The sequence below is a fragment of the Labrus mixtus genome, chromosome 3 (assembly GCF_963584025.1).
Source record: "Labrus mixtus chromosome 3, fLabMix1.1, whole genome shotgun sequence".
NCBI lineage: Eukaryota > Metazoa > Chordata > Actinopteri > Labriformes > Labridae > Labrus > Labrus mixtus.
The window spans coordinates 16,709,249-16,719,361 of NC_083614.1; the positions used below are offsets into that span (position 1 = coordinate 16,709,249).

Genomic DNA, 10,113 nt, shown 5'->3' on the forward strand with positions numbered 1-10,113 from the left:
AAAGTGAATTTGTTCATATTTTCCTTTGCTGGTTGAAGGTCAAGAACAGATGCATTATTGACCTGCTTATGGTTATGCAACCAAGCAAAGCACAGGCCTACTACATTTGAGATATGAAAATGATTCCGGATATGTACATTAACTAAAGTTAACACTTGCGGGTCGTATTGGATGTAACTATGGTTGCCAAAGACAGAGTATACAGATTTTTAAACGCTGTATAAGTATTTAAAATATTAGAAACTAAGACCTTTGAAATGGTGGCCTGAGACGACCCTGAGCCTTTGCACGCAGTCCGTTTGTTATTTTTAACAGGCATAAGAAGAGGCAGCCCCTGGGTCCTAAACAGCCATCTGCGATCAAACATTGCATGGCGTAAAGAACTACAACTGAGAGAAGGTCAGGATGGTCCAGAAAATACTTAATAACTTAATTGGCAGCAAGTATGTTGGTATCTTACGGGCGTGGTAAGTTAAATCACTAACAAAGGCAGAGTATGGTGAAGGAAATATTCTGTAAACACTTTGTTTATGTTTGAAATGACGTGATTTTCGTGTCTGTGTCCTTCTGTGACCGCTTGGCGTACAAGCTAGCTTTAGCTTAGCCTGCTTGTTTATATCTTACTGACTTAGCTGGCATGGCCTGTTAAATGTATTTAACTGAGGTGTTCAAGGAGGAGTTTGACATGTAATCAGCATAGATTCGTATTGAAAGTAGAACGATATCTTAATAGGGTTGAAGACTGACTTTCAATTTAATCTTATAAAGATTAAATTCGTGTTTCTGTTTTAAATCTAATGACAGACAAACATGCCTACACCCATTCACTTATTTTATACACTGGAGCCTGTTTTACTAATCTGTTTTTTATCAGCCTTATATGTATGCAACATTAAAGCATAACTTAGTTACATTTATCATTATTTTTCTCTCAAAAGTTGCTTTATGTTTAATTATACTGTTTGTCTGGAACCATTATGTCAGTAATAAATATTAGAATTAGCACTTGTGATTGATTAATCTGTTTATGAGTCAGTGCTTTAAAACTGAAACAGCCTAATCAGATAGATCTTTATTTACTAATCTCTGTGTTTATTCCATCAAGGGTACCAAACATGGTCGCCTGGGGAACAGTTGGTGGAGTGGCCCTCATTCACTTCACAGACTGGAGGTTGTTTCTAGACTATGTGCCATACATTAAAGGGAAGTTCAAAGAGGATGAGTAAAGTCTTGCACGACTCAATTGTGAGTTTATTATCGTTATAACAAACTTTTGTGTCACTGAGATTTTTTTATTCTCACACTGTTTGTTTGCAATGTCAAGTTGGGTTTTGCTTCAGCAGCACTTATGTTCTTATTTTAAGATGCCGGGAGGGGGCGGGGGGTGCAGGCCATACCAGGTGTAAGAACCTAGCCTGTTGTTCAAACTCTAGTCATGTCTCTGCACAGGCAACCCCATACTGAGGTTAGAATGCCTGATATTTTAAAACATGCAGGTATTACCAACCTAGCCCAACTTCAGGCTGGGATTAGTCGTCTCAGAGATCAAGCTGATCTTTGAAGCTATTCCTTTGACAACTGTGTATTTAAAAAATATATTTTCTAGAAAAAATGGGGTCAGTATGATAACTACACCACTCCTATCACCCATTGAATCTCTTCAGAAATTCAAGCAAGAAGCATGTGCTGTATACACATTTAAACAGATGTATGTATGTATCTCTTAGTAATGAATGGGCTGTGTTTGCCTACAGGACCAGATCTTTGGAAAAGGCACATAGGTGGATTGCTTTCACAACGCAAGCTTAAGGGGGATGCCATGGCTCAGCAATCAGTCGCTGCTGGCTTGTTAGGAGTTTGGACTACGGGATGCACTCTGCATAAAAGCTGTTCTTGATCCAGTGTTATTGAATGTGAATAAAACTACAATTTACCCAAATGTGTCCAGTTATTCAAAAACAAATTCAAACTATTTTAATGTGTTGTTAAAATTGCTTGGGATGGGTATTTTAAGTATTTTGTGATTAAAAACTTTATATTCCATTAGTTTGTATCTGTAATGCTTTCTTTTCTTCTTTTTAAATAGATGTTTTAAATTGTGTTAAATTCATAGTAAAGCGCCACAAAGTATATTTTATATTTGCCAACTGATTAAGATGCATGTACTGTCAAAGTAGTGTGAAATAAAATGTATATTTAACAAAATGCATATGTCAATTATGGAAAAACGTAACTGCAGTGCGTACAAATAAACATATTCACCAAGGTCTTGTTGTACACCGACATTACTCCAGGTTTGGCTGGGCATTATTTTATCAGCCAGGCAGCAAAATTTGCGTGGATAATGTCTTTTCATTTCTCCCATCGAAGGGGGAGGGGACTGAAAGAGGAGAGGGGAGAAGGGATTTAACATAGCGAGAGGGAGAAAGCGAGATAGTGTCTTCAAGATGGATAAAAACGAGTAAGTATATCATTTGACGGACAATGAAACCATCAACAAAAGCATATAAATAGTAACTATCGTTTGACGCACAATGTGTCGTTCTCATAATATATCTGCAAATTTGTTTGTCATCGATTAGACAGATGCACTCGGTGGTCTCGCTTTTGCAAATAGCAATGCCGTATGTTTACGCTGCGATATCGGTCTTTACTGCATCATTATAATATGCTTCTGTTTTTCTGGTACTTGAAGCTAATTTTGAAAATGGTCTCGTATCGGTGTATTGCGTCGACAGTGCCATTACGACAAAAGCAAATTATGTCTCTGCATCGGTGCATACATTAATCCTCTGTAGATTCATGAAATGCATTAAAAATTGTGTCTGTTTTAGTCGATTATATTTAGTTTGTTCATTCAGAAAACGCCGGCTTCAAGCACTCATGACCACGGTCTGCATTGTCGTGGAGGATCTACAGATTCATGGAGCTAGCTCACACCAAACTTTAAACATTGCTGAGCATGCTACAAGTGTATGGCGGTGTTTGACAGCATGCACCAGAAATAATTATCAAACGGTATCGACGATAGTTGTTATTGTATCTGCGTGATTATTATTTATGTGCTGCAAAAGCTTATGTTTCCTAAACGTTAACACTGATGTTGTGTTAGAGTCACTTCGGTGGCAGAATGTAAGACTTCCGGTATAACCTCGCAAAACAAAAGACGATTAAATCATGAGTGCTCGAGTCCTCACTTCTAGTGTTTCATTTTCAGCTTGTAGTATTCAAATAAAAAATAAAAAAACACACTTTTTGAGCTAACCAATGAACAAAATTGAAATGATCGCTATGTTTTCATCCCCCCTTGTTATCATACTTTCTCTTGACATGAAATTGAAAGCACAGCAAAACAAAACAAAAAACGCATGGAAATCGAATTTGAAATACTATTATATATATATAACGTAGTAAAGTAGATATTACAAAACTAACTATCCAAACTTAAGTCTATCAAATTGTTATGTAATTATAAATACAAAGTAGGTTGTCTTCTTGTACTTTTTTTTTGATAATGTTCTGTTGAGCACTAAATATTATATATTATATTCTATTTCGTTTATAATTTCACTACATTTCAATCAGTGAGTTTTATGGCTGCAATACTGGAAACATTTACATCTTCATTCTAACCTAGCTCACAATTTCGTACTTTAAACTTGTGTTTATCAGTTTATCTATTTTTTCCTCTCTCTCTCTTTCTATTTTTATTTTTTTATTTTTAGACAAGAAACCTTCCTAATCTACTATTTTGTTGTTGTTATTATGTCGATGTTTCACTACAAGAATACTAAAGTATAAATTAAATGTGCTTAAACTGAAGGAAAAGGTATGAAAATACATATTGATGTATTTTGATTTTCTTTTGCGTTCAAGAATTTGGAAATTAACCTGAAGCCTTTAGAGACATGAGAAAACAATGTGTTAAAAGTTATTACACACCTTGGATGCTTTTATTCCATGACACACACAAAAAACACTTTTTTTTTATTGTGAAGTCATTAGCCTCTGACTTCCCGTCTCGTACTGGTTGCCTCGCGGTGCGTAGACGCAGCCAGGGTGTCCTATGTTTTACTTGCGGATGTAGCCCTCGTTGCCCTGACGAGACAGGCAAGGTAGTGATGCGGCTGAGGTCCGCGGCGGAGCGATCTGCTCGACGACAAAGAGATGAGATGTTGTTAGCAGGGAGATCCCATTACAGAGGACGCATGTAGTAATATGGCCGAAACAAAAGCGTAAGAAGCGAAATACCTGCCATCAAAAAAAAAAAATCGACACAATTCTTAAAATCTAATTTGGTTGTTCGCTATAACTTTTAGTGGATTTATAGGCTTCTCGCGTGGGAAATGGAGAAGAAAAGGTGGGATTGCACTGCTCTCCCCAAGGGCTGGAAAATGGAAGAAGTGACCAGAAAGTCGGGTTTGTCAGCTGGAAAAAGCGATGTCTATTATTTTAGGTACTAAACGAACGAGGGCTTACAAAACTTAATCTGTGCACATGTCACCGAGTGTACCGACGGCGCACTATAATGGTGACGATGGTCGTTATAAAGTTTGAGTGGGGAGGAGAAGGGGAGGGGGGGGGCTGTTACTAGCAGGGCAACAAGGCCAGCTCCCCACACAAGTGTCGGGATAAGAAGTAGTCTATCCAACCGTGCAAAGCTAGTCGCGGCTGCAGCAGTTTCCGCCTGGCGGGGCCTTTCATGAATAAAAAAACTCAGTGTCATTTCAGTTTATACTTTTTTGATTTCCCTTTTGAAATGAATCTACAACAGCAGATTTGTTTTCATTTAGCAGAGGAGAAGAACAAGATGAGGAACAGAGGCAAGAGAGGGGGGAGGCGGGTCGGTTGTATAGTTTGTGGTAGGCTGACTGTACAATCCTACTGGTGTTAACTGTGGTGTGTGATGTAAGATACATTTGCATGAGTTACTAGCACGTATCCACCCACAGTTGTTCTTTGTTGGTCATTGCTCAGGCTATAAAGTTACGGTATTGTTGCTCCCACTAGTGGAGTTACAATGTTTCCACTCTGAAACATTTGGTTAGTTTCGCTACAAATACACACTTGATGGATTTTTAGAGGTTAAGGTTAAAGCTCTTTGTAACAATTATAATGTCGTTGTTTATACTAATATTTTAATGTGTGAAGTTTGTAAAATACAACATGATTTAGGTAGAGAAATAATCTGTGAATGCATTCATTTCACAAAGTAATGTGATTTCATTGGTCACTTATGTATGTGCACTGCTTCTATTGCTTTTGACTTGTTGCATGTTCCGGTTAAGGTTTGTCGTTTTCTGTCGGCTGTGTGTGTTTTGAGGTGTGACGTGTCTTGTCTTTGTTACCTGCCCTTATCGTTTTTAATTTCAGCCTTGGCGTCTTTTGTGCAGATTTGATTATTGTTGTTTGCGTGAAAGATGATATAAGTAGGGCTTGTTTCTCTCTGCCTTCCCTGCCAGTCCATCTGGGAAGAAGTTTCGGAGCAAGCCTCAGCTGGCCCGTTACCTTGGTAACCAGATGGACCTCAGCTCCTTTGATTTCCGAACAGGGAAGATGCTGATGAGCAAGCTGAACAAGAACCGTCAGAGGTTGCGCTATGATAACAACAACCAGAACAAGGTGAGACAAACAAGCTCATGATGTGCCACTGACTGCAGCATAGACCCTGTTTTTTTTTTTTTTTACAAAGAGAACTCTGCAAGTAAAACAGACTCACTTAAATATTAAAGGTGGGCTAAAGATGTTTAGGAAATCACTCGCTTATATCTAAAACATGAGTTTACCCTTTTAAAGTCCGGCCTAACTTTAGTGACATTTAAGTGAGCATTTGATAATCATATTGCACGGGGATAAGGAAACATGAATAGACGTTAGATTTACACACAGATAAAATATAACAAAGCACATGTTTTAACAAAAGTTAACTTCCTTCGATCTGCTGGTTACAGAAGAAATTCACATCTCTTTGTTTCACACCGAAGTTCTTCAAACACATTTAAACAATACTGGTCAGACTGCACAGTTATTATCAACAATCTTGTGGAATGTCGCGTAATGTTCTGCCACTACTCCTTGTTTCATTTTATCAAGGGCAAACCGGACTTGAATACATCACTCCCTGTCAGACAGACGGCGTCTATCTTTAAGCAGCCTGTTACCAAGGTAACCAACCACCCAAACAACAAAGTTAAGACGGATCCTCAGAAAGCAGTCGACCAGCCCAGACAGGTGAACACCTACTGCCGTTTGTTTTGAACAAGATGTCATGAAAACCTGAAAGAAACATGTTAATATGGAACTTTTAAACCAGGAAGGATTTGGATGGATTTGTTTTCTCACTGTACTGGTCCCATATTTTTATTAAGATGATTTTGTTTTTGTCTGTCTGCCGTCAGCTAATATTACCACCTTCCATCTCTTTTGATCTGCAGCTATTTTGGGAGAAGAAACTCAGTGGTCTTAATGCATATGACATCGCAGAGGAGCTTGTGAAAACAATGGAACTGCCTAAAGGTCTGCAAGGTAAAACACAAATTATACATACATTTATTTGAGAAAACACATTGACTTATGCAAAGTGGCATTTTCTCATGTTTTCATTGGGTCAGTTTTTTTCTGCAACCATTTTTTTATGATATTCATTTCATCCAGAGTGAAGTTACAGCCTTGATGTTTCTTTAAAATGTGTTCTAACCATCCTGGTGGTCCCTCAGGTGTTGGTCCAGGCTGCACAGACAAGACTCTTCTGTCGGCGATTGCGAGCGCTCTGCACACCAGCGCTGCTCCCATCACTGGCCAGCTGTCTGCAGCTGTGGAGAAGAACCCGGGAGTGTGGCTCAACACGACACAGCCACTTTGCAAGGCCTTCATAGTCACTGATGAGGACATCAGGTAGGTGATAACTAGAGTTGGGACTGATCTAATATCGGTATCGGGTCCGTTGTTGACGTAATTTATGTCTTGGATATCGGACTGATGGTCACCGACCTCACCGATCAAGAAGGATCATTGGGCATTATCTACATTCTCAGCTCAAACAGTCTGACATACTTTTTTTTACAATCCAGTGTTTCCATTAGGTTTAGAGCTGCAGGGGGGGGGGGGTCCTGCGAGTTGTTCCTGCAACTCCCGTTTCTGAGCGCACCTGAATGCAGCCTGCTAACAGCGCATCCCCTGAGTAACAGCAGAGAGAGAGAGAGAGAGAGAGACATGCCCAGAAAAGTCCAAAGTCAACTAAGCCGACTACTTTATTTTCTGGTGCTTCTTTCTTACGGACTTTTTATTATTGCGTGTGCGTCCGTCAGACACAACCACACACACCCAGGCCTCCGCTGGTGAGAGTGTGCTCGTGTGTGTGTGTGTGTGTATCAGGGCGAAACTCCGCCGTGCACGACACAGAGAGCAGAGGAGAATTGTAAACGCGCGACCATGTAGAGACAGAAATGACATGCCGTCGTGTAAATAAATTAAATAACATAAAGCTATTAAGTTTGTGTAATAAAAGGACGAGCTATAGACCTGTTCTATAGGAAAGGTATCCTTATGACTTCATCCTCATGATCTGGTGCTATATAGAAAATAGAATGAACTTGACCATCAAGGGGGGTGGGGGGTGCCCCCCTAATATAATGGTAGGGGAAACACTGCAATCAATATTTACTAGTGTTGTTAATTGCTTGAGCAAATATGTAAGAGTACGTTCCAGACTACGGTTACTGTTGCAACTTTTTGCCCTTCTGGCTTTTTTTTGCAAATGTATCAGCATGTGTTTATAACCATGAGGTTGAAGAAATCCGGCCCAGATTTACTTCATTGTCTTTAACAACGGGATGTGCATAATGTCCTATGTTGGGTTTTTAATCACTTCAAGTGATATTTACTTCCATTTTGCCCAATAGCAAATACAACAAGATTGAGCTGGAACAAAATTAGGAATCACCTTAACAATCTCTTAGTCATCTTTAATTCAACCAAAGGTAACAGACCAAATCTGTTCATAAATCTCACAGTCCAGAACGAGGGACCCTGTAAAAACAAACCATCTGTTCTGTGCTGATTCTGCTTGCTATAGGCAGCTGTAACTGCCAACTGTAACAGCTTCCTGTTGTGTTCACATGTAGGAAACAGGAGGAGCTGGTGTACAGTGTGAGGAAAAGGCTGGAGGAGGCACTGATGGCGGATATGTTGGCACACGTCGAGGAGGCTGCCAGCGATGGGGAGGTTCTGAAGGAGGACGGCAATGGCAGTGAAGATATGGAGAGCGTATAGCACAGGTTGGTAAGGGGAAGATTAAGGCCTATGAGCAAATATAAAGGCACACTTACATTAGGCCCAGCTTCCCCATACCGTGCGGAAGCACAGTTGGCTTCCCCTGCTGGCATGCACTCACATTACTTCAGAACCAATCAGGCATGAGCATGGTTACCTCTATACATACATCATCACATTGTAATATAAGTTAGTCGCAGATTTTCTCTGAGCTGACTGAATATAAACTTGAGTAAACACTTGACCTCAGCATCAGACCTCAGTGAAACCTTTACGGTATGGAGCACTCACACTAGTCAATCAAACTGGACTTTGGGGGTAAACTTGCTTGGGCATTGTGCAGTTTACCTAGTGTGAGTGTACCCTAAGAGCGTAGATGTACTACCAGCTATAGATGTAAAGGTCTCATGCTTTTAGCAGCAGAAAGCATATCAAGACTTCTATACTCAGTGCATTAATTATTACAAAAAACTAGACAATATGCACCTTCTAATGGCCATTACTTTCCTCTTGTAGGGTTTGGTGATGCCCAAATGGGTTTTTTCAACACCTGCGCACACACGACCATGAACAGTAGGAGCCCCACAACAGTCCAGCCCTGATGAACTGTCCTCTTGTATCTGCAGCCCAACTTTAACCTGAACCTGACTCCCTCCAGCCCCTTACTTCCTGAAAAAAAACGTCTTCCACTTTGGAACACCTGGAGTCTCAAATGTTTCTATTAGTCATTACTTCCACTGGATGGGACTCTCAGCGTATGTCCAAACTCTGTTTTTTCATTGGAAATAAAAAAAAACTTTACATAATAATATTGCATTAAATGAACTAACATAAATTAATAATAACTTGCCTACAGTATGTCAAAGTCAGTGTTTGATGAGCATATTTTTTACTGAAATGGGTGTATATGTTTTGTGACAATCTGTCAAAATTGAACATTTAATGTCTGCTAAAAGTCACTTTTTGGTTCCAACAGATTAGAAATAATGTTTTGTACTTTTGACATGTTTCTTCTATCAATTTTATGATGCACTCCATGACTAGTGTGACAAAGACCACACATGACGCATTTTCTAATGGAGCCAATTCACATGTTACCACACAGACTTAAGCTAATCAAAATTAGCGACAGTGCTAACCTCCAGGTGGATGATGTTACATATGAAGATAGCATAGTTTGAATGCAGCAAGTTTTTCCTGCTATACAATCATGGAAATATTTTCTTTAATGTAAGTGGTGTTATCCTGATTTCTGTTCAGTATTGACCAAAGAGGAGACGTGGAAGAGGCTGTAGGTTTGTGTCTGCTTCGTATTGAACTGTGGCTGAGCATTTAAGCTCTGCTGTTTTACAACCAAACTCAAGGAAAGTCAAAGGTACACGCGACGGGGCTGAGCACAAATGTTAAGGAAAGAAAGGATTTGAAACCTCTTTCTGTAATTAAAGTACTACTGTTTTTATCATCATGGGTGCTTACTGATGTTGTGAAACATTGCTGTTCTTCAGTCCACTTTTTTTAAGTGTCAATGTTACCACACACATGCTGCCTCCTTGTAAAACCCACGCACAAAATGGTCATGCAGCAAACTACATTTAAGATTCTGTTTTAATGTCTTTTCATTTATTATCCGAGGAAAAATTATTTAGTGTTTTTTTTTTTTTTTTTTTTTTTTAACCCTGTCGAGGTTTGAGGATGAATAATGTGTTTCCAGCTGAAATCATGAAATTCTTAATTCAATGTCAGCAGGCTGAATGCTGAATTGAATTTGATTGTATTAATTATTAAAAATTGGTCGATTTGTAACTAAATATGTTGTCAGTGTGGCTGTATTTTATTCAAAAC

General features: G+C 39.2%; 2 protein-coding genes and 1 long non-coding RNA gene across 13 annotated transcripts; 2 read left to right on the top strand and 1 right to left on the bottom strand.

Moving 5' to 3' along the window:
- Positions 1-339: 339 nt before the first annotated feature.
- Positions 340-2,078, top strand: LOC132961929 (cytochrome b-c1 complex subunit 10-like). The gene is made up of 3 exons (XM_061033410.1): positions 340-467; positions 1,106-1,245; positions 1,755-2,078. Exons 1-2 carry the CDS (start codon positions 406-408, stop codon positions 1,224-1,226), a joined length of 183 nt encoding a protein of 60 aa, XP_060889393.1. The 5' UTR covers positions 340-405; the 3' UTR covers positions 1,227-1,245; positions 1,755-2,078.
- A 227-nt stretch (positions 2,079-2,305) lies between these two features.
- On the top strand, positions 2,306-10,079 carry mbd3b (methyl-CpG binding domain protein 3b). 11 transcript variants are annotated; one of them, XM_061033402.1, is made up of 7 exons: positions 2,433-2,461; positions 4,794-4,862; positions 5,463-5,622; positions 6,094-6,231; positions 6,435-6,525; positions 6,717-6,894; positions 8,124-10,079. In XM_061033402.1, exons 1-7 carry the CDS (start codon positions 2,448-2,450, stop codon positions 8,269-8,271), a joined length of 798 nt encoding a protein of 265 aa, XP_060889385.1. In that variant the 5' UTR covers positions 2,433-2,447; the 3' UTR covers positions 8,272-10,079. The 11 variants fall into 11 exon arrangements, with proteins under 11 accessions (XP_060889392.1, XP_060889385.1, XP_060889387.1 ...); XM_061033404.1 differs by having other exon boundaries at positions 4,794-4,823; XM_061033403.1 differs by having other exon boundaries at positions 4,797-4,862.
- Positions 5,461-5,921, bottom strand: LOC132961961 (uncharacterized). Its single transcript, XR_009668002.1, has 2 exons — positions 5,698-5,921; positions 5,461-5,650 (listed from the first exon to the last, which is right to left on the bottom strand). It is a non-coding gene; the product is annotated as an uncharacterized LOC132961961 (long non-coding RNA).
- Positions 10,080-10,113: the final 34 nt, after the last annotated feature.